The sequence below is a fragment of the Cydia splendana genome, chromosome 27, assembly GCF_910591565.1.
Source record: "Cydia splendana chromosome 27, ilCydSple1.2, whole genome shotgun sequence".
Classification (NCBI taxonomy): domain Eukaryota; kingdom Metazoa; phylum Arthropoda; class Insecta; order Lepidoptera; family Tortricidae; genus Cydia; species Cydia splendana.
The window spans coordinates 7,281,461-7,306,338 of record NC_085986.1 but is presented as its reverse complement, the minus strand read 5'-3'; the positions used below and the strand labels follow the sequence as shown (position 1 = coordinate 7,306,338).

General features: G+C 36.0%; 1 protein-coding gene across 2 annotated transcripts in view; it reads right to left on the bottom strand.

The window, feature by feature from the left end:
* Window positions 1-24,878, bottom strand: part of LOC134803719 (fatty acyl-CoA reductase wat-like) — a 41,027-nt gene extending 16,149 nt beyond the window's left edge. Inside the window, exons 1-2 of one of the 2 annotated variants that reach the window (XM_063776527.1) lie at window positions 24,659-24,878; window positions 8,471-9,012 (exon numbers count right to left, since the gene is read on the bottom strand). In XM_063776527.1, the coding sequence (XP_063632597.1) occupies window positions 8,471-8,993 (523 nt within the window). In that variant the 5' untranslated portion in view covers window positions 8,994-9,012; window positions 24,659-24,878. Of the gene's footprint in view, window positions 1-8,470; window positions 9,013-24,554; window positions 24,632-24,658 lie in introns of those variants that run through there. The other variant, XM_063776528.1, reaches the window with a different exon arrangement.

The window sequence follows — 24,878 nt, the reverse complement described above, 5'->3', positions numbered from 1 at the left end:
GAAATATCTTTATGAATGAATGAATGAATAATATTTATTTCAGGACTAGTCCCATATTATGTTAGTAACAAGTTTATACTACTTAAATTTAGTGTTAGTGCAAAACAACATAAATAAAATTTAACAAATAAAACTTATAACCTACCTACGTGGAGCGCGATACATGGAGCTGTGTCCATCTCCGCATCAGCGCGGAATCCCAGCGGTCCGCGAACGCGCTCAGGAGCCCGTTGGTGCTGCAGCGAACTCGGGCTAGCAGGGAGGCGCACCGCTTGCGCATTATGGCAGCAAAATCGTCGGTCCGCGCCTCCGCAAACATGCCCGACGCACTACAGTGCCGCGGCAACCCCAACAGAACCCTAAACGCGTTGTTATATTGGACTCGCAAGTCGCTATATGCCCGCTGCGTAAAGTTGACCCACAGACCGCATGTATAAAAAGATTGGCAATATGCCTTGAACAATGTAATTTTCACAGGCTGTGAGCATCTTGCGAACCTGCGAGCCAACATATTACAACGGACAGACAGCGACCTGCGCTCCCTCTCCACGTCACAATTATCTTTTAAGTCCTCCGTGACCCAGTGACCCAAATACTTCACCTTTTGCACCCTGTTCAGAGGTGTGCCACCGAGCGAGATACCAGGAGCGTCCGTATAGGTCTTTGACCCTGCCTTAAAAATAATCAACCCGTAGGGGTCGGATCAAAAACTAAGTAATTAAGTCCGACTCACGCTTGACTGCATTTCTAATAGGTTTTCCTGTCATCTATAGGTAAAGAACTATTTTGTGTATTTTTTTCAAAATTTTAGACACAGTAGTTTCGGAGATAAAGGGGGGGGGGGGGGGGAAATGGTCGGACAGACAGACAGGCAGACGCACCAGTGATCCTATAAGGGTTGCGTTTTTTTTCTTTTGAGGTTCGGAACCCTAAAAATGGGGACTTGCGAATTATGTGTTACCTGTTACTTGCTGTTACAAAATCGGTTGTAAGATATTAAGCAAAATTTATTTCTTTATTATATTTTCCATAATGTCAATGTCCAGAGAGGAAAATGGGGACAGTTTGTGTGGAGCAGCGGTTCTCAATCTTTTTTTTTGACGGAACCCTTTTGGAAAGCAAAATACTTGATGGAACCCTACAATAACACAATAGTTTTTAGAAGTGTGTTTTTTGCATAGTAAAATTTTTCGAGGCAACTAAAGCATAGTGTTCTAAATTCTTGCGGAACCCCTGCAGGGGTGTCGCGGAACCCTAGGGTTCCGCGGAACACACTTAGAGAATGGTTGGTGTGGAGAAGCGGTCGTCCCCTTTCCTATTAAAAATACGCGCTATAGGGTAATTCGCCAATAACTGGCCACTTTTAGTATAGTCGCACCAAGAAAAGTCTGCAGCGGATTTGATAGCTCACGCAGTGTAAGTGTTATTTATACGTCATAATTTCATAGAAGTTTGTCGTTTAAAATGACACTTGCACTGCGTGGGCTATCAAAATCGCTGCAGACTTTTCACGGTCTGACTCTAACTATTAGCCGCCCTAAACTAAAAAAGAATTCTATTCTATAAACAGAATTCATTTTAGTATTAAGGTTTCAATAACTGGCCACCTTATACTAAATTAATTTTAGTATTAAGGTTTCAATAACTGGCCACCTTATACTAAAATGAATTCTATTTATAGGTAAATAGAATTATATATACGTAATAGTTGCAAATGTCGCAATTCATTATTTGTCTGGGTCCGCTTGGCAATTAATCCCATGCATTGGCATAGGCACTAGTTTTTACTAGTGAAGTACCGACTATTGATTTGGCCGACTAGCCGACTAGCCGACTAATCGGCGCTCGAATGGCCGATTAGTCGGCCGACTACTCGGCTAGTCGGCCAGATCATTAGTTTTGTATAAGTTCAGGTGAAAAACAATAGTTTTGCTCCTTTGGATGCGCTATTCATCATAATTTAGCTTGGCTAGCAGGTGTTCTCTACAGGTTCAAAGACGTCCTATCACAAGAATCCTCGTTTAATTTCTGTCTTTAGTTCTTTTATTTTGCGATCCTGAGCAGACCGTCAGTACAGCTTGTAGGAGGTATTTCCAAGGCTCTATTTCCCGTACGTAGTCGCCAGTTAAGAACCTATCCCCTGTGGTCAGCATCTTTACGAGCAACGTGCCCTGACTAAAGTCTCTAAATTTTGCAATAACATTAATAGTTCCTCATGGCTCCACCATTAAAAAAAAAACAAAAACTGAATAATAATAAAAAAAAATAACTATAGAACTTGCACATGAAATTACACGAGAATCAGTTGAGATCGACCTGTAGAGGAAAACACCAGCCCACCAACATACGATAACGATCAAACGGTCAATTATATGAACAAAAGTTTTCGTATGCACCCTGAATAGGTATTTTAGTAAAATAAACATAAAACATACGGTAAATATTGACTTGATTTCTTTTTTTTTTTCTGTTTTTCTTTCACTAATAAAGTGCCGACTAATCGGCCATTTTTGCCGACTAGTCGCCGACTAATCGCCGACTACAAATGTGGCCGGATAGTCGGCTTTCCCGACTAGTCGGCGACTAGTCGGTACATCCCTAGTTTTTACGAAAGTGACTGCCAATCTGACCTTCCAACTCAGACGGGAAATTAGGCCTTATTGGGATAAGTCCGGTTGTGTTGCAATTAGAGATGCCCCGAATAGTGAATTTGGCCGAATACCGAATACCGAATATTCGGCCCCTCTCTCGGCCGAATGCCAAATATTCGGCGACCGAATATTCGGCATGACATGCGAACATTTTGAGTCACAATTATTATGAAAACTGTTCGCCAACAGAGCACAACCTTTGCTAAAGGGGGCCACTGATTAACAGTCCGCCGGACGGTATCGGCATGTCAGTTAGAACAAAATTTTGACAGTTCCGAACAACTGACAGGCCGATACCGTCCGGCGGACTGTTAATCAGTGGGCCCCTTAAGATATATTATATGTGGAACAGAATTAATGAATGTAGTTAGAGTCAATCAAATCAAACCCATGATAAAAATAAAATATTTTGTAATCAACAAATGCTCAAAAACGTGCCTTCGTATTTAACTACTTTCCAAGAATACATTTTAAATATTAAATATGCCTAGTTTTTTGTGTAATTTTTCTTTTTAGGTAGGCGCAACAGATATTCGGTATTCGGCCGAATAGTAGACAACATTCGGCCGAATACCGAATATTCGGCAAAGTGGCCGAATACCGAATAGTTGCCGAATATTCGTGGCATCTCTAGTTGCAATTATGTAACATTATGATGATCACATCCTGTGATCAGATGATCAATTAAACAAGATTATAGACACAAAGTATCTATTTATATAGAAAATTGGGACGAGGATAGAGAAAATACAAGAAGGTCGAGTTTCAGTTGTTTTCAATAGGGTGTCTAGAGTTAGACCCAGGCAAGTCTGCAGCGATGTTGATAGTCCACGCAGTGCAAGTGTTATTTATACGTCATAATTTCATAGAAGTTTGACGTTTAAAATGACACTTGAACTGAGTGGGCAATCAAAATCGTTGCAGACTTTTCTTGGTCTGACTCTAGTGCCTAACGGAACAGCCTGGGGGAATCATTCTCTTTTACTCCAATGAAGGCGTGATTAGAGTACCTAACAGAGAAAAATGCCCGCAATTTGCGAACTTCGATTTTCGCGATTATAGCCCAGATTCTAATTGTAATTAATTTATATGAATAATGTGAATACCACGTCTGGACGCTTCGAACTACATACATACTGCGATGAATTTTGAAGATTTAAAGTAATGGGGTCGAGGTCACAGACTATTTTGAATGTAGACCACGTTTCGGCTTTTATAAATTCTATCAATGCTGTCACTATTTAGGGTTCCGTACCCAAAGGGTTAAAACGGGACCCTATTACTAAGACTCCACTGTCCGTCTGTCCACCGTCAGTCTGTCTCTCACCAGGTTGTATCTTATGAACCGTGATAGCTAGACAGTTGAAATTTTCACAGATGATGTATTTCTTTTTTATATTAATATTAATATTATAGGACATTTTTTTTACACGAATTGACTAAGCCCCACGGTAAGCCTATGAAGGCTTGTGTTGTGGGTACTTAGACAACGATATATATAATACATAAATACTTATATACATAGAAAACAACCATGACTCAGGAACAAATATCTGTGTCATCACACAAATAAATGCCCTTACCGGGATTCGAACCCGGGACCATCGGCTTCATAGGCAGGGTCACTACCCACTAGGCCAGACCGGTCGTCAAACACTATAACAACAAATACTAAAAAGTACGGAACCCTCGGCGGGCGAGACCGACTCGCACTTGTCCAGTTTTTTATCGACATTGGCCAGTAGGTACATTTCTTTAACATTGGTTCTCAATCAGAGATGAACTAATAGAAATGCATCGAAATTTGTATACCTAAGATGGACTAATTACCTACCTAACCCTTATACTATACCTAAGAACTTATGTAAAAAGTAATGAAATAAACGCATTTGTATTTGTATTTTGTATTTGTATTCAAAGGTGCTATATTTCAAAACGTAATTCAAGACCAAAAAAAGTAAGACAATGTTGCCACTTTTTACTAGCGCGTCTTGTATTTATGTAAAAATAAGTAAATAAAAGTACTTTTTTAAATCGTAGGAGTAAAATTACTAATAAATAAATTATCTCAGCGTGATTATTTATCAAAAGGTATTTACTATTTTACAAACAAATTATTGCATTGGCAACATTAATTGTCTTACTTTTTTTGGTATTGCTGACTGTACAATACGGTATTTGACTGTAATTAAAAAAATATATTTTACACCATGCATAAAATAAAACACTAGAAGATTAATAGAGAAACGTAGACAGCAGTTCTTTTTAGACAAAATTTATATTTTAAAACCTGTATAAAAGTATAAAGAGTAGGTAATTTGATTGTGACGTCACATGCTAGTGTTTCATATAAATTCCATAGTAGCAAAATCGTTTTGACAGTTCGAAAAAATAAACTGATTTGACTAGTAGTAGTATACCCTATAGTATAGGCGCGAAAGGATATCGTCCCATAGAAAATTTTAATTTCGCGCCTTTTTCTACTGACAAGATTTGCTAGACCATCTATACCTACTTATTATGTTAGTGTTGCAACGAAAATGAATAAGTATATTCTTTGAATATTAAAAAGTCATTAATATTTTTTGACGACCGGTCTGGTCTAGTGGATAGTGACCCTGTCTGCTAAGCCGATGGTCCTGGGTTCGAATCCCAGTAAGGGCATTTATTTGTGTGATGAACACTAATATTTGTTCCTGAGTCATGGTTGTTTTCTATGTATATAAGTATGTATTTATCTATACAAGTATGTATATCGTCGCCTAGTACCCATAGTACAAGCTTTGCTTAGTTTGGGGCTAGGTTTGATCTGTGTAAGATGTCCCCTAATATTTATTTATTTATTTAATATTTATTTTTAACGGCTACAGTAACGATACCTACTTTAATTTATAAAAAATATAAGATATTATTGTATAGATTATATATTATAGTGGGTGCGTTTTGATTCCGTTGTAGCGTCAAACTAAGGCGATTTTGATAAAGAACGGAAAAGTTAAAAAAAGCACAAATATTCTTTTTTAATCTACATATTTAAAAGAAGCCTTTATCAATGAGACAAGTCGGCTCCGTTGGGCCTCTACATTACAGAGTTTCAATTTCAATTCATATAAACAAAATATCAAAATTAAAAACTAAATTTTATTTCTTATTGGCTGCTATTTAACTGATCACCAGATTTAATAAAATTTAATACCAAAAAAATCTACTTTACCACCCTAAAATAATAAACGATCACCAAAATTATAACACCATTTTAATGTGAAATGATTACCAATTTTATTACATTTTACTATCCTATTAAAGGAAATGACACCAAACTAATCATTATTAACCCAAAAATTGGAAATGATTACCAAATTTCAAACCCCATTTTAATGTGAAATGATAACCAAATTTTTACATCTTGCTATCCTATTAAATAAAATGACACCAAAATAATCATTGTAAACCCAAAAATAGTAAATGACCACCAAAATTAGAACTCCATTTTAATGTAAAATTCTAACCAAATTTTTAAATCTTGCTATCCTATTAAAGCAAATGACTCCAAAATAATCATTGTAAACCCAAAAATAGTAAATGACCACCAAAATTGTAACCACATTTTAATTAAAAATGTGCAAATATTTAATATATCGTTATCCTATTAAAGTAATTAATCCACTTCGTCATCTTTTTCTAACCTAACCCACTTTTCTAGTAGCATTTCGTTTCTGTATGGGTTGCAGTTCAAACCTAACCTAACCCACTTTTCTAGTAGCATTTCGTTTCTGTAAGGGTCGCAGTTCAAACCTAACCTAACCCACTTTTCTAGAAGCATTTCGTTTCTGTATGGGTCGCAGTTCAAACCTAACCTAACCCACTTTTCTAGTAGAATTTCGTTTCTGTATGGGTCGCAGTTCAAACCTAACCTAACCCACTTTTCTAGTAGCATTTCGTTTCTGTAAGGGTCGCAGTTTAAACCTGACCTAACCCACTTTTCTAGTAGCATTTCTTTTCTGTAAGGGTCGCAGTTCAAACCTAACCTAACCCACTTTTCTAGTAGTATTTCTTTTCTGTAAGGGTCGCAGTTCAAACCTAACCTAACCCACTTTTCTAGTAGCATTTCTATTCTGTAAGGGTCGCAGTTCAAACCTAACCTAACCCACTATTCTAGTAGCATTTCAGTATGCTACTAGAAGAGTAGGTTAGGTTAGGTAGCTATGCGGTGCGAGTACGGGGGGTTGAGCGGGAGGGGCTAGTAATTTTGGCATCATTTTACTTTATTTGGTAATATGTATACATTTTTTGGTAATCATAGTGGTTTATTTAGGTGAAAATATCGCATTCATTTGGTCTTCAAGATTTGGTGATCATTAATGATTTTTGGTGATCATTCAATATATTTGGTATTCGAATACAATTTGAAGTGCAGTCGTAATTAAAACGGTGGTACTTTTGTAATTTTAGGCCTTATTTTTTTGGTGTTCAGTAATTTTTTTTGGTAAGCATGATTTTTTTATTTAGGGTACCAAAGTATTTTTTGGTGGTCATTATATTTGTAGCCTTTCTTATTGCAGCAGGGGTCCGTCTAGATTTAAGCTCTGTACTGTGTATTAATAAATAAGTAAATAAATAATAAAACGTTATGATAACCTTGAACTTATGAGGTCAAGGTCACCCAATTGGTGTAAGTAAATTTAAAACTTTTTGTCTACTTAAGTTTTTTTTGTATTCTCTTAATAGTAGGTAGAGAATCCACTCTGTTGATCTGGTTAAAAAAGACATATTTTTGTGTGGAATGTTGAGTTTTCGGTGCGTCACGTACCTACCTACATACAAATAGGTTTAAAATACAGTGAAACCTGGATAAGTGAGACTTCAAGGGACGAGCAGATTTGTCTCACTTAAAGAGGTATTCCACTTACCCAGGCTCTCAGTTAGCCAGGTACAAATAAATTTCTGTCTCATTTACAGAGGGTCCCATTAATAGAGGTGAGAATAGAGGATATATCTCAGTTATAGAGGTGGTTAATAAGGTATTTTGTAATTATCTTTAAATGTTTAGATAAAATAATCCTTGTCCCTAAATATTTATTAAGTCTGTTTAAATATTTTTTTGAATTTAGTTTGAATGATTTTCCAAAGGATAGATTTTTTCAATTAGATTTGATACGGACTTCATTGCGTCTTAGAAATGTATTAAATGAAAATTTGTTTATTATTGTTACTTATCAAGATTTCAGCTTTCGTTTCGATAGTTTTAACTACATAAACTAACTAAATGAAACTTGAAGTCGTTTAGTCACAATTAAGCAAATGCGGAATTTGTGGATAGACTAAGGTTTAGTAAGAATACGGAAATAGATCAATAAAGTCCAAGTTAGAGAGGTCATAGATTGACGTTATCTCAGATACAGAGGTCAATTCCTATAAAATTCTAAAAAACAATTAGGAAAATGTAATTTTATAAATATAGTCTCAGTAAAAGAGGTAAAATACACTCTCTGTCTCAATTATAGAGGTAAATGTGACTATAAAATCACAACAACTAATCCCAGTTATAGAGGTTCGTTTTATCTAACTAATAGAGGTAATTCAGTGCTAAAGTGTCGGGACCGCACCATGAGTCCCAGCTATAGAGGTTTCTCACTTATCCAGGTCCCACTTAACCAGGTTTCACTGTATATAATTCAGGCAATACCCATAGGACGTGACGATCCGGAAAAAATGAATTTTATTAAAACAAAGATACATGTAAGATTAGATAATTACATAAAAACAGGGGACAAATTATTGTCCAAAAACTATCTTTCTTATGAAAAAATTCAACTCACCTGTCGCACCGGTGATCATAATATTCTTCCCATGATAAAACTTTTGTATCTCTGTCAATTTCTTTTCATCTTTCCTACACTCCAAACACTCATCAATCTTTTTACTGCTCAAATTATTTAAACTCTCCAAATTCCTGTTTTCCTGTTCCATGTTTCCATTTATTTCTTGATTCCTGTCGGTTTCCTCCAAATTCCTGTTTTCCTGTTCCATGTTTCCGTTTATTTCTTGATTCCTGTCAATTTCCTCCAAATTCCTGTTTTCCTGTTCCATGTTTCCGTTTATTTCTTGATTCCTGTCGATGTCCTCCAAATTCCTGTTTTCCTGTTCCATGGTTCCATTTATCTCCTGATTCCTGTCGATTTCCTGTTGAATTAGATCGTTTTCCTTCATGTTTCCTGTTTTCACCGTTTGCCTCTCCCGTTTTAAGTTCCTGCTCCTGTCCGCGCTTTCCTGTGCGTTCCTGTTCTCTATTTTCATGTCCAGTATATCTATAATGTTACTATTGGTGTCGAGAGTCGCCATTGTGGAAGTTCAGCACATTCTGTGAACAAAAAAAAAGTAAATTTAAGGGTCTCTATTGTTTCCCAAAAAGTTTTAAGTCATAAATGTCATAATGTAGTGATTGGCCGCATTTTCGTTAGTCAGAAAAGCGTAACTTTTCAGGATTGCCATAAAACAAACCTAACCTAACCTATCTATAGGATAACCTTACGAAAACCCTGAAAAGTTAACGGTTTCAGTTTTAAGACTAATGATAATATGACAAACAATACATTATGACTTAAAACTTTATGTGAAACAAAGGGACCCCGTAAATTTAGAATAGAATAGAATAGAATAATTATGTTTATTGCTCACATATTGATCTTACTCTACAAGTACAATAAGGTTACAACATGTTACCCTACAACCTACAAGGGCATTGCAAATACACGTGCATATAAAATATGTATACACATAAGAAAGGTACACTATAATTTATCTATTTCTACGCCTATTAAATATAACAAAATTATTATTTTATTATCTTTGAATTATACTTATTTTCATTGAAAAACTCTTGCAGGGAGTAAAAACTGTGATCTATTAGGTAGGTTTTTAGCTTAGTAACAAATTTTGTGTATGTTTGCTCGTTATAGTTATTTCTTTTGGAAGGTAATTATAAATTCTTATAGTCATTACGTGAGGGCTCTTGTTACTAATTTGTAAGTTACTTGATGGTATGGCTATTTTAACTTTATTTCTTATATTTATGGCACATGTGTGGCGGTCTGTTGCTTTTGTATATAAACTTGGATTCTTGCGGACAAATTTACTGGCTTCTAGAATATATAGACACGGTAAAGTTAAAAATTTTAAGTTTTTAAAGTGAGGTCTACAGGTTTCAAGGTTTTTAATATTTGTAAGAATTCTTATGCACCTTTTTTGCAGTATGAATAGTTGTAGTATGTCTGTGCTATTGCCCCACAAAATGATTCCATATTGGAGGCAGGTTTGGGTAAATGCATAATATGCAGCAACGGCCGTTTTAAAATCTGTGCTTTTTTTTAATATTTCTTAAGACATAGGTAAATCGAGAAAGTTTTGTACTAATTTTGTCAATATGAGATTTCCAATTGATATTTTCGTCGATATTTATACCAAGAAGACTGCAATTACTAATTTGTAGGAAAGTAAATAAATTAGTGTAGATTAGTCTAGCATAATTTATAATGTAATTTAATATTATGAGAATAAATATCTAAATCTAAATCTAAATCTAGTATTATTCAGGTATGTGTAATTTATATCTATTGGGGATCTTTGATGGGGTCTAAACTGTATAAGGTTGGTTTTTTTAAGATTTAATAGTAAATTATGGTCATCAAACCACTTAACAATTACGTTTAGGATACTGTTCATTTTTTGGTTTACTTCCTCATTATTTTGACTTGAGAATACTATGGAAATATCATCGGCATATAAAAAACATTTGATATTGATGGAGTTTATTATCTTTGGCAGGTCGTTAATGTAAATCAAAAATAGGATACAACCTAGGACACTACCTTGCGGAATGGAGCATGTTATTTGTTTAGTTTCTGAATATATTTTCTCAACTGTTTTCCTTTTAATATCATAATGTTCTACTTCAACTAATTGGATTCTGTTCTTCAGATAGGACTTGAACCAGTTGTGGGCATCTCCACGTATCCCTATTCCGTATAATTTATTTAGTAAAATGTCGTGTTTGACACGATCATACGCTTTACTCATATCAAGCATTTTCAAAACGAAAGGGTTATGAAATGATGCCAATTTGAGAGCAAGTTTTGACATTTTATAAAATTAAAAATACCTAGTAAATACCTAAGTATTTTTGAAAAAAAAATTACGTACGGACGTTCTAACACAATCTGAAGTTAAAAATAGAACTAGGAGAAATCACGGCAGAGTTGTTTTTATATGTGCAGTACTTATACTCGTATTTTACTATGTATTAATTACCAGTATTTATGTATTATGTGCAGACATTGTAAATTTTATAGCATTTTTGGTGCAGCGGAGTGGTGTTAACGGAAATGGTATAGATAATTCCAACTGAAATGGTTAATTAAGGTTCACATTAACGTAATAACGCTAATTAATCATTAGGGTTGAAATTGTTTATACCAATTCCGTTAACACCACTCCGCTGCACCCAAAATTCTATATTTACGGTGTCTGAATGTATGTTTATATCTAAGTATGTTGCGTAGGCGAGTGGATTTTAGGGTTCCGTACCCAAAACCCAAAGGGTAAAAACGGGACCCTATTACTAAGACTTTGCTGTCCATCTGTCTGTCCGTCTGTCTGTCCGTCTGTCTGTCCGTCTGTCTGTCCGTCTGTCTGTCACCAGGCTGTATCTAATGAACCGTGATAGCTAAGCCGTTGAAATTTTCTTCACAGATGATGTATTGCCGCTATAACAACAAATACTATAAACAGATATTTAAGTGGGGCTCCCATGCAACAAACGTGATTTTTTTACCGTTTTTTGCGTACAGTAATGGTACGGAACCCTTCGGGCGCGAGTCTGACTCGCAATTGGCCGGTTTAATTTTTTTTGCTCGATTTTGAATATGTAAGAGACGATCGAAACATTTATTACAAATTAAATATTATTTGTTTCAGACCATACTTTTCGTGTAGGTAGGTGTAAAACCTACGATTCTTAACACGTGAGTTAAGTAATGTTATTCTGCAGAGTCAAACAGGCCGACAATGTCTATGCCGTTTACATTTTGCACGGAAACACAAAAACGTGCAGTTAATTCAGGTCAAGTGCACAACAATACAAAACATTCAGATGAAGAGAAAACCAAGACGAAGGCGTCATTATTTTCGCATATTTGTAAATAATTGGGTATTTGACTACCAGTCAAATCAGTTTCTTTTATCGAACTGTCAAAACGATTTTGCTACTATTGAATTTATATGAAACACTAGCATGTGACGTCACAATCAAATTACCTACTCTTTATAATTTTATACAGGTTTTAAAATAGAAATTGCTTTCCTGAGGACATGGACATGGACATTGATATTTTTTTTCTCGAGTAGATGGCGTTAATATTAATATTTAACAAGTTAACTCATATCAGTGAAAGAATAAGCTTCAAAGTCAAATGGCGTTCTAACAATTTTAATCTTCTGTCGAAAGATGGCAGTAAATTTACAGTGCCTACATAATTTACTTTAACAATCCGTCTCTATACACTCTATTCTCTTTGATAGCATAGAGAAATAATGGTACCTAGATATCTAGTATGGAATTATACTTTGCTGCTTACACCTATGGTGTAACGTTTCGCTTGGCCGCTCGACCGAAAAGATGCTTTAATTATGCCGCTATTTAGATGTTGCACTACTTTTCTATTTCTTCACTTTGCAGAATCAAGTTTTCATCATTTACGCTACCAGCTGACTAGTGGATATTTTTTTTTGTGTGTGACCTATGCATGACGTGTCTCGTGACATACGAGGGTATTTGGCTGTATTTAAAATAAAATATTTTATGACATGCATGAAATAAAGCACCGTTTTATACACAATTTCTATTTTAAAACCCGTAGTAAATTAAGAGTAGGTAATTTGATTGTCACGTCACATGCTAGTGTTTCATATAAATTCCATAGTAGCAAAATCGTTTTGACAGTTCGAAAAAAGAAACTGATTTGACTAGTAGTCAAATACCCTATGGAGGAGGCGACTTTTCAGAAATGTTTTAGGGCACATAAAGCCATTTCCGTCAGCAGAAAAAGGCGCCAAATTTAAAAAATTTAGACGCAAAGGTATGTCTTCCATAGAACATTTTAATTTCGCGCGTTTTTACCGACAAAGTGGATTTGCTACTTTTGCTAGAGTATAACATGTTTTCTTTCAAACTAACTTATTTCTTAAATCAGGATCATTGGCAATTCCAATCTAAATAATACACGGGATTTTGTACAGTCAGCAGCAGAAGCTGCTAAGCGGGCCAGGTGTTCACAATGATCTTGACGCGACTTTATTGTTAAGAGAATAAGAGCGTGTCAAGGTAATTTTGAACACATCGCCCGCTTAGCAACTTTTGCTGATGCTGATTGTACCTATGTGGAGTTCCGTAAGTGAAATTTCGCACACGTATATTGTGACCTAGTTTTAAGTGACCTTAACTTACTCATCGCTAGTCGAATATCTAATTAAGTACATAAAGTTGATTAACATAAGATTATAATTGTGATATATTAACAAAGAATACATAAACTAAGTATTACATTTCTCGATACAAAAAAACCGGGCAAGTGCGAGTCGGACTCACACACGAAGGGTTCCGTACCATTGTCTATAAAAACGGTCACCCATCCAAGTACTGACCCCGCCCGACGTTGCTTAACTTCGGTCAAAAATCAGGTTTGTTGTATGGGTGTCCCCACTTAAATCTTTATTTTATTCTGTTTTTTAACCGACTTCAATTTCATAGAAGGAGGAGGTTCTGTATTCGGTTGTGGCTATTTTTTTTTTTTTTTTTTTCTATGTACGTTCACCGATTACTCCGACATCCGTAGTCCGATTTGAGTAATTCTTTTTTTGTTTGAAAGGAGCTACCTCCGAGTTGGTCCCATTTTAATTTGGTTTTGTTCTGATGATGGGATCCATGAGGAATTGAGGGAACTCCTCAATTTTTAAAGGCACATGCATGGTGTTTTGGGCGTTTTCTTAAGCAACTCGAGCATTTTCTCCCGAAAACCACCAATTTGATGAAGTAGACCTGATGATGATGATTATTTTGATGATAATGATGATGATTTCTTTAAATGTAAGTATGTTCAGCGATTACTCCGGCACCTGTGATCCGATTTGAGTAATTCTTTTTTTGTTTGGAAGAAGTTACCTCCAAGGTGTTTCCGTATTATTTTTGGTTCTGGTCTGATGATGGAATCCATGAGAAATTGAGGGAACTCCTCAATTTTTAAAGGCACGTGTTAAGTGATTTCGGGGTTTTCTAAAGTAACTCGAGCATTTGCTTCCGAAAACCACCAATTTGATGTACTGCAACTGTAGCCTTACCACGAGTTCGACATTGACACATTCGCTAACAAGTCGTTATTCCCTAACAAGATGCATCTAAATGTAACTTTTTATGCATCTCGCTCACACTAAGGTTAGTACGAGCGAGATGCATAGGAAGCAAGTTACAAACATGCTAGCGAATATATCAATGTCAAACTCGTGGTAAGCTGGTAAGGCTACTGATCGGGGATTAGGGTTAGGAGTTAAGGGGTCAGGGATTAAGGGGTCGGGGAATGGCGGTTGAAGGGTTGCTGGTTCAGGATCGAGGGGTTCCTGGATCAGGGGTTGATGTGCTGTGAGGTTGAGTGATCGGGGGGCTGAGGGATTGGGTCAGTGGCGGGGCGGGCGGATGGATTTAGTTGACAGGAATTATAATTTCCTAGACGGACTCGAGAAAATTTCTGGTTCAGGGTCGAGGGGTTCCTGGATCAGGGGTTGATGCGCTGTGAGGTTGAGTGATCGGGGCGTTGAGGGATTGGGTCAGTGGCGGGGCGGAGGATGGATTTAGTGTAGTAGTGACAGGAATTATAATTTCCCAGACGGACTCGAGAAAATTCCTGATTACATATTTATTAAAGAAATAGGTACACGAATTTAGTGTTAAACATGATCTTGTTTTTCATTCATGCGTCGCGCTCTTAACAATGCGTTAAAACTAAAAATTGAAAAATAAAAACTTTTTACAAAAAAAAGCAAACCGACTTCAAAAAGGATGAAATAAAATATTATCCTTTTTGAAGTCTATGCGTTACCAACTGATATGTTTGAAGTCGGTGCCAAGTCAAGTAGTAACAATACCAGTCAGCTTTATGGCTATAAATCCCATTAGAACTGTACTAATAACTATTACAAATGTGTAAGTAATTCTGTCTGCCTCTTTGTCGCCTTTTCGTGGCTAAACAACTGAACCGCTTTAGGTGAAATTTGGCAAGAAGGTAAATTTCTTGAATTGTTTTATATTTTGAAATGTAGTCCTCTGGATAAGGGACGGGAAATTACTCAGTCCCAATCTCACACTTGCGTGCTATAGACTGTTCGAGCATTAGTAAGAAATGCTCTTTAAAAAATACGACGGAAAAAAAATGCATTGGATTTCCACTAATGTGCCGACAAACATGGTACAGACTGCGCCAAGAAGGTTTGATCGTGTGTTCTGAGGTGTGTTCTTAGATACAATCGACGTCAAAGATATGTTTACACTTTTGCACCTTACACCTTTGTTATAAGGCGAAAAGTGTAAACATATTTTTAACGTCGACTGTACCTACAGAAAGTATGTTCATTGTCGTCGTGTAAGGCAATCCAACGTAGGTACATCCTTATCGAATCGCACCAAAATCATGGTATGCTTCAAAATTTGGCTTGGCACCGACTTCAAACATATCAGTTGGTAACGCATAGACTTCAAAAAGGATAATATTTTATTTCATCCTTTTTGAAGTCGGTTTGCTTTTTTTTGTAAAAAGTTTTTATTTTTCAATTTTTATAGTATTTGTTGTTATAGCGGCAACAGGAAATTTCAGCTGTCTAGCTATCACAGATCACGAGATACAGCCTGGTGACAGACGGACGGACAGCGGAGTCTTACTAATAGGGCCCCGTTTTACCCTTTGGGTACGGAACCCTAAAAAGAGATATTAATTTATAATTAAGAATTTATATGTAAGGTTTGATGGAATCTGGATCTAGATGTAAAACAAAAAATTGTGATAAACTGGACCAGGTTTATTTTATAATTATTATTATAACCAGTTTTATTTATCTTAGTCCTAAAACATATACAACATTATTGATACAATAAATATTATAGAATATCACTACCTACATAAAACTTTGTAAAACCCAAATATGTAGATTTCGTATATGTACAATCCTTCACAACAATCGAGTTATGAAAACTGTTTTATTAGACAATGTTTAAAAAAATCATAAAAAAATAAGTACTTATTAATTTCTTTCAAAATCCGGCAGACAAGAATGGAAATAAAATATTGAAGAACCGATAGCCGTTGGTCTTATAATTCTATCTGTAGAATAAATGTAGGAGTAACGGCTCAAATCTTGTCGAAAATCGATGAAAACCGCAAGGAGGTTAAAGCCAATTTCGTAGAGTTAGACCAAGAAAAGTCTGCAGCAATTTTGATAGCCCACGCAGTGCAAGTGTCATTTATACGTCATAATTTCATAGAAGTTTGACGTTTAAGATAACGCTTGCACTGCGTGGGCTATCAAAATCGCTGCAGACTTTTCTTGGTCTAACTCTGGTAGGTACATATTAGCGATAAGACCGCCTGTTGTTTTACCTCTTCTTCCTGTATTATTTGTATTGTTTTCTGTAATGAGGTGTGCAATAAAGAGTATTAAAATCTACTTGTTATAAAAAGCTTGAAAGTCGGAACACCGCTGATGTACCCACATATACGCAGGTCACGCAACAAGTTGGGTTATGTCATAAAGTCATATGTAATCCGACAGCGGGCCAAGGTCTCACCGGTTGAATCTCTAACAACATTATTATATTGTTACTAGTGATGTACCGACTATTGATTTGGCCGACTAGCCGACTAATCGGCGCTCGAATGGCCGATTAGTCGGCCATTCGAGTTTCGTATAAGTTCTGGTGAAAAACAATAGTTTTGCTCCTTTGATTCCGCTATTCATCATATTAGCTTGGCTAAATAAAAGGTGTTCTCTACTGGTTCAAACACCTATGTCACACACAAGAATCCTCGTTCAATTTTTGTCTTTCTTTTATTTTGCGATCCTGAGCAGACCGTCAGTGTCAGTACAGCTTGTAGGAGACATTTCCAAGGCTCTGTTTCCCGTACGTAGTCGCCAGTTAAGAACCTATCCCCTGTGGTCAGCGTCTTTACGAGCAACGTGCCCTGTCTAAGTTTCTAAATTTTGCAATAACATTAATAGTTCCCCATGGCTCCACCATAAAAAAAAACTGAATAATTATAAAATTATTTTAGGTGCTATCGAACTTGCCCATGAAATTACACGAGAATCAATTGAGATCGACCTGTAGGGGAAAACACTAGCCCAGCAACAGACGATAACGATCAAACGGTCATCGGTCGGATCAATTTGAACAAAAGTTTTCATTTGCATCCTGAACAGGTATATTTTAGTAAAATAGACATAAAACATATGGTAAATATTGACTGTCGATTTCTTTTTTTTCTGTTTTTCTTTGACTAATAAAGTGCCGACTAATCGGCCATTTTGCCGACTAGTCGCCGACTAATCGCCGACTACAAATGTGGCCGGATAGTCGGCTTTCCCGACTAGTCGGTACATCCCTAATTGTTACTATCATCGAGATGATATATGTGACGTTATCTATGAAAAGGGACCTTATTGTCGATGGCGCTTACGCCATTATAAACGATGCTTCGATATAAATACAAGGCCGCGCGACGCTGTGCGGCGTAAGCGCCATCGACAATAAGGTCCCTTTTCATAGATAATGCCCCATATTATTATTATTATACACGGTGTCCAAAAAATAAGTGCATTCCCGTTGCCAGGGAGGTTTTGGGATTATACTGAGCAACTTTTACTATGGGACCAACCCCGAAATCGCGAAATAAAAATTTGGCTGTGTCATACATCTTGGCTGGTCCATTTTCTATGGGAGGATTCATTTTTTTTCGCGATTTCGGGGTTGGTCCCATAGTAAAAGTTGCTTAGTACCGTAAAACGGGGTGAGTAGGTTTCGCGGGGAGAGGTGGGTTATGAATGGGGAGAGAAGGTTTGAGAGGGGGGTGAGACTGAGAAGGGATTTTAAGGCTACTGCTACAAAAATAATGTATTCCAATTTAAAATGGAGCTATAGTAATACGCATAATAAAAAAAATCGATCCAACAATCTTCCAAAATCACCTTTGTATGAAAACCCTCTCACCCCAAATACGAGGCACTACGGGGTGAGGTGGGTTTTCCTCTTTATCGTCAAAGTTATGAAATGGAACTACCCAAAATAAAATAAAAACAAAAATACAAACGTCCGGACCACTTATTATATACACCATTCAGTTTTCATATGTAAAAATAAAATGTTATCGAGGTTTGAATTTCAGTTTTGACCCTACTCACCCCATTTTACGGTATAATCCCAAAACCTCCCTGGCAACGGGAATGCACTTATTTTATCTGTACCTATATACTACTCGTAGATGACACGGCGGACTTCCTTTCACCTATAACAGGGGTCACCAAATGGCGGACCGCGGTCCGGATCCGGACCGCCGACCTATATAATTTTAATATTTATTTAATAAACTCAAGTGGAAACGGACCGCGATGGTCACATTATTTAAAGAAATCGGACCCCTGAAGAAACTAATTGGTGACCCCTGACCTATAATATAAGTATCTATTTTTTTTGTAGTCTTAATTTTCTCTTTCGTAAAGGGGCCCACTGATTAACAGTCCGCCGGACGGTATCGGCCTGTCAGTTGTTCGAAACTGTCAAAATTTTGTGCTAACTGACAGGCCGATATCGTCCGGCGGACTTGTTAATCATGGGCTCCTAACCTTGGCAATAACAAATACAACAAAAATAGTTATTTGTTTTACAAGGGGGCAAAGTTACCGCTCGTGCATATTGATACCTGAGTAAGCGAAAGATTCCAAAATTGAACCACGAGCGTAGCGTTGTGCGTTGCGAGGGTTTCAAAGCACGAGGGTTAAACAAAATTTCCCCCCCAGAGAAACACAAAATTCCACCATACCAACCCGAAGAAAATATGAACTGTAAGATATCAAACAATAACAAACCAAATCAAATCCAAATTAATGTTATTAAATGTTTATCATTCAAAATCATCATTTAAAAGTCAATTCAACCAGCAAACATAAGAAAACAACTCAAAATTTGCATTTGATTACTTTGTCTCACACGTGAATAAAATGCAAGTTTGCTATCGGTTTTTGAACAACCAGAGAGAGCCTTTACCAGTTGGTGTGGTGAAAAATTAATTAATATTAAATTTTAGATTAGTTTTATTTATTTTCAGATTTAGTTTTTAAGCTTTGTAGATATTTTATTATGTTTTAGGTATGACTTATGGTATTACCTATTATGCTGTAACCTTTTTTTTTGTTTTCTCTTTGTTCGATTTGTTGCTGTAAGTTTTTGTTGCGACAATAAATGAATTTTTATTTATTAATTTATTTATTATTTTCTTTCTAGATATGTATTATATTAAGTTTGTATGCACTTATAATTAATTAATATTTATCATATGATTATGATGACCCCACTCTCCGTGAAGCAATTGCCGTTTCTCGATACGTGATCGAATCAGTGTCGCAACGCGGTGGAGAGCAGAGAATCGGTAAATAACACGTCTTCATATAGATAGGCACGTTTTTAACCGGCTCACTGACAAAGGGTTTATATATCAATCATATCGACAAAGTGGAACCAATAAAAACTAGGATTCTTTTTTTTTTGTTTTTTTTTTTTACTGTAAAATGGTCCAAAATTGGTCCCAAAATTCGTTATTTAATTTAAATATTGAAATTATTATATTATGATAGTAGGTATATTGATATATATATGTGCTTAAGTCTTAAAAGAGCTAAGTACAAACATTTTAAGTGACAGTTACTCCATATATACTCGTAAAACCCCTACAACTCTGCGTGATGGGCGCCACTAATGCTAATGACCTCTGGGGAGTCTCTGTCCATGCTGTCAAATCCTTAGTAGAAATTGTAGCGCCTGACTTGGTAGTTATATTTAACAACAGTATTGATTGCGGCGAGTTTCCTGATCTAATGAAACATAGTAAAGTAATTCCTTTATTTAAATCTGGTAGCAGCTCTGACCCCACTAACTTTAGACCGATATCTGTGCTACCAACATTTAGCAAGATTTTTGAAAAATTAGTTCTTTCTCAATTAGTACGACATTTTAACGTTAATAATTTGATGCATAATAAGCAGTTTGGTTTTACACGGGGTCGCTCAACAACCGATGCTGGTGTTGAGCTAATTAAGCATATTTTCGATGCCTGGGAGGAGTCACGAGATGCTTTAGGTGTCTTCTGTGATTTATCTAAGGCCTTCGACTGTGTTTGTCATGAAACATTAATCAGGAAACTTCATTATTACGGAGTTAGAGGATCGGCACTGAATTTACTTAAGTCCTACTTAAATGGTAGAATACAAAGGGTCGATGTGAATGGACAGCGATCACTTGGGTCATTGGTCTCTATGGGTGTACCACAGGGGTCAATATTGGGGCCTTTCCTGTTCCTTATCTACATAAATGACTTGCCATTCCTTGTTAAGACCCACCATGATATAGTATTGTTTGCAGACGACACCTCACTTATTTTCAAAGTCAAACGACAGCAACAAGCTTACAATGATGTAAACAATGCTATTTCAAAAGTAGTAAATTGGTTAAATGTTAATAATTTACTGTTAAATGAGAAAAAGACTAAATGTATTAAGTTTGTCACTAGTAGTAACGTAAGGCATGTGCAAACAAGTGTCATTGTGAAGGATGAGGAATTGGAATTAGTTGATAGTACAGTTTTTCTTGGTATAACTTTAGATTCTAAACTCCAGTGGGGTCCCCATATTGCTACTCTTTCGAATAGACTGAGCTCTGCAGCTTATGCAGTGAGCAAAATCCGTCAGTTAACTGATGTGAAAACAGCTCGATTAGTATATTTTAGTTACTTCCATAGCATTATGGCATATGGTATTTTACTGTGGGGCGGTGCTTCAGAGATAAATACCATTTTTGTTCTGCAGAAGAGGGCTATTCGAGCAATATACAAAATGAACCATAGAGACTCACTTAGAGATAAATTTAAGGAAATTGACATAATGACAGTGCACTGTCAATACATTTATGAGAATATTCTGTATGTACATAAAAATATTGTAAATTTTAGGAAAAATTGTGAAATTCATAATATTAATACTAGAAATAAACATAAGCTCGCAGCCCTTCACTCGGCTCCATGAAATTAAAAAATCATTCATGGGTAATTGTGTAAGATTTTATAATAAACTTCCAAACCATATTACTGAATTATCTATTAATAAATTTAAGAATTATGTAAAGCGTAAACTTATTTCTAAAGCTTATTATACCACACAAGACTACATGAATGATATTACAACGTGGGATTAATTGTTATTCGAAATGATTATTTATTTATTAGGTATATTTGATTATTGATGAGGAAATGGATATTCCGATGTAATACTATCTACTTCTTTTGTTACTTATGCTTTTTTTTTGACATTTAGATTTTATTCTAGAAATTCTAGGCTAGTATTTTTTTATACAATCTTTTTAATGTTGACGATCCTTTTGTGAAATTTTTAGTGTTAAATTTGATAAGTATGTATAATAATCCAATTTTATTATGGAATAATATTAACATCAATAAATTGCTCTGATAATTAGATTAAGATTAATTACGATTCATAAGAGCTTGTTGCTAGGCCTACATGAATAAAGTATATTTTGTTTGTTTGTTTGTTTGTTTGTTTGACTACCACTATCCATCACAATCTGGGGGTCTACTGGGAAACAAGAAAATCGAAATTTCGTTATCTAACCTCTCTATCACTCTTGCATATTCGAGCGATAAAGAGGCAGATAACTAAATTTCAATTTTTGCGTTTCCCGGTAGGCCCTTGTTAACAAACTGCCTTGATGCATCAATGTCATATTTTATTGTCTGTGAAAACTTGTCAAGAAACAGTTTAAGGCACAATATGTATAAGTTACTCTATGGTTTACTAGCTAGCTTAGTGCTGCACTCTGGCGGCAGAACATTGCAGTAATACCCCCTATTTCATTCGATATCGTGACGAGCGTTCGCGTTTGCGTTGTCTATTTTTGTATGGGATTTAAACAGCGCGCCAAGCGGGACGTTTTGGAAACTCAAAATAACGCTTTCAAATGAAATTTACACTGGGGGTACTTGATTAGCCTTATATGTCGTATGTTTATTGTTAGTAGCATGGTATAATAATATACTCCGCCTGACACGGGCTTACGTCATCATGCGACAGCGCTATATGATAATATGCGATAGCGCTATATATAGCGGCCATGTTGTTGTGACGTAGCCCCGTGTCACTCTGGGAATGGAAGACCATGTTTTATTAGACTATGGTTAGTAGCATGGTATAATAATATACTCCGCCTGGTACTCCATTCCCGTCTTTTCTAGGTCACCTAACTGACACGGGCCTACGTCATCATGCGACAGCGCTATATGATAATATGCGATAGCGCTATATATAGCGGCCATGTTGTTGTGACGTAAGCCCGTGTCACTCTGGGAATGGAAGACCATGTTTTATTAGACTATGGTTAGTAGTGCATAATTGTTTTCCATCGTATTTTGTCGGAAACGTTCGTATTTGTCATGCTACTTCAGTCAGCCTCAGTACTTCTTGTACCGAGACTGACAGAATAGCAAGACACGTTCGTGCGTTTCCGTGAAAATACGATGGAAAATAATTATGTTCTAGATTCTAGATCATACCTAGTATAGTATAGTATAGTATAGTATAGTATAGTATAGTATAGTATAGTATAGTATAGTATAGTATAGTATAGTATAGTATAGTATAGTATAGTATAGTATAGTATAGTATAGTATAGTATAGTATAGTATAGTATAGTATAGTATAGTATAGTATAGTATAGTATAGTATAGTATAGTATAGTATAGTATAGTATAGTATAGTTATTATTATTCTACATTTAAAAGAACCACTATAATTATGTGCAGCGACCGCTGATCAGTTTTCATAAGCGGTGTCTTGTGTGTGGTAGTCTATGCAGAATTGACAAAAATGAAGAAACCTTTTTAGGGTTCCGTACCCAAAGGGTAAAAACGGGACCCTAATACTAAGACTCCGCTGTCCGTCTGTCTGTCACCAGACTGTATCTCATGAACCGTGATAGCTAGGCAGTTGAAATTTTCACAGATGATGTATTTCTGTTGCCGCTAGAGATGGGTCGCGGGTATTTACCCAATTTACCCACCCAGGTAAATACCCGGTGAATACCCATCTACCCGGTATTTACCCGTATCTACCCAAATGGACGGGTAGATTCATTTCTTGTTGCACATGTCGATTTGTGTTAAATTGGAGATATAAACCGAGTTAATGGTTGTAATTATTGTGTGTCATTTAAAATGAAATGGTTTTATGAAACCTGCAGTTGTAACGAAGGAATTTTTAGTATAATTTTGATAAATTAAAAAAAAAGGCCGAGATAAGAGTATTTTTTTTAATTTGAGTAAATTATCGTACTTATACGTTGATAATACATATTCGAACTTGGGTCGACGGGGCGTGTGGTTGGGGGGAGAGGGGTAAAAGTGAACTTTTTCATATTTCTTGGAATCTGTCATTAATATCGAAAAGTGTTGTATGTACAAACTAAAGAAGACAGAATTTCCTACAAAAAAGATTATATACATTTTTGTCGTAAAACTAACTGTATTTGACTTATAAGCCTCCCAAGTTGTGATACTGCACAATTTTTTTTATTATTATTCAATAAGTAGTCTTTATTTTCATCTTTCTAATATATATTAAAAGCGTTTTAAAACATTTTCGGAAGCCAGGGAATGATTTTACACCATTTTCATAATTGGACTGATATGTTAAAATCGAACTTCACCTCATAACAATCTTTTCGTAATTAGTTTGAACATACATTTTATGTAACATTATAAAAAAATACTTAAATTAATCTTATTTATACTCAAATACCATTAAACACATCAAATTTAGAAGAAAAACGAAAATACCCGCGTATTTACCCGCGGGTAGGTAAATATCGGGTATATACCGGGTAAATACCCGCTCTCGGGTATTTACCCGGGTAGTTACCCATCTCTAGTTGCCGCTATAACAACAAATACTAAAAACAGAATACGAGTACAATAAATATTTAAGTGGGGCTCCCATATAACAAACGTGATTTTATTGCCGTTTTTTGCGTAATGGTACGGAACCCTTCGTGCGCGAGTGCAACTCGCACTTGGCCGATTTTTTTATGATATATGAGGCAAACGAGCAGACGAATCGCCTAATGGTAAGCGATTACCGCCACCCATGGACACCCGCGACACCAGAGGGCTTGTAAGTGCGTTGCCGGACTTAAAGGTGGGAATACACGCTTTTCTTGTGTTTCTCCTCTTTTGTTTTTCTATATCATTTTCTTTTTTTTTTCAATCAAAAGTTGGCAGTTTATTCTATATACAAACAACCCAAAATATTCAAAACTAACTAAAAAATTAAAGCTACAGGTACCTCTATTTCTAAAACCGCTCTTAGAATCCATTAGTTATTTTCAATCAATCTTTTCATCTAAATAAGAACGCTGTCGATATTTCAAAATAGTTGAATGTCAAAGCAATCAAGACCGCGGAAGCGAGCCGAGAAAAATTGGGCAATATACCTACTATGTAATTTCACGTTACGATATCACAGCATACATACCTACATATGCTTCATAAAAAACAGCGGCACATTTCCGTACCTGACTTTCACATTCGCAGAAAAAAAAACACAACCAGGTTAGCCACAACAAGCGGGAAACTTACATTTTTAAATCCAAAGTCACTGCACTAAAATGTCACAGGCACAAATTCAAATTTCGAACACTGAACTGTCAATGAGAAAGCGCGCGAGCGTGTGCTATCATGGCCGCGGACTGTTCGCAACCCGCCAAATTATGAGGTCAAAATCGTTGCATAACAATTTATTACACCGTATTACATAAAAATGGCCGCTGGGCACTATTATGCAAAGTCAGAATCTCAC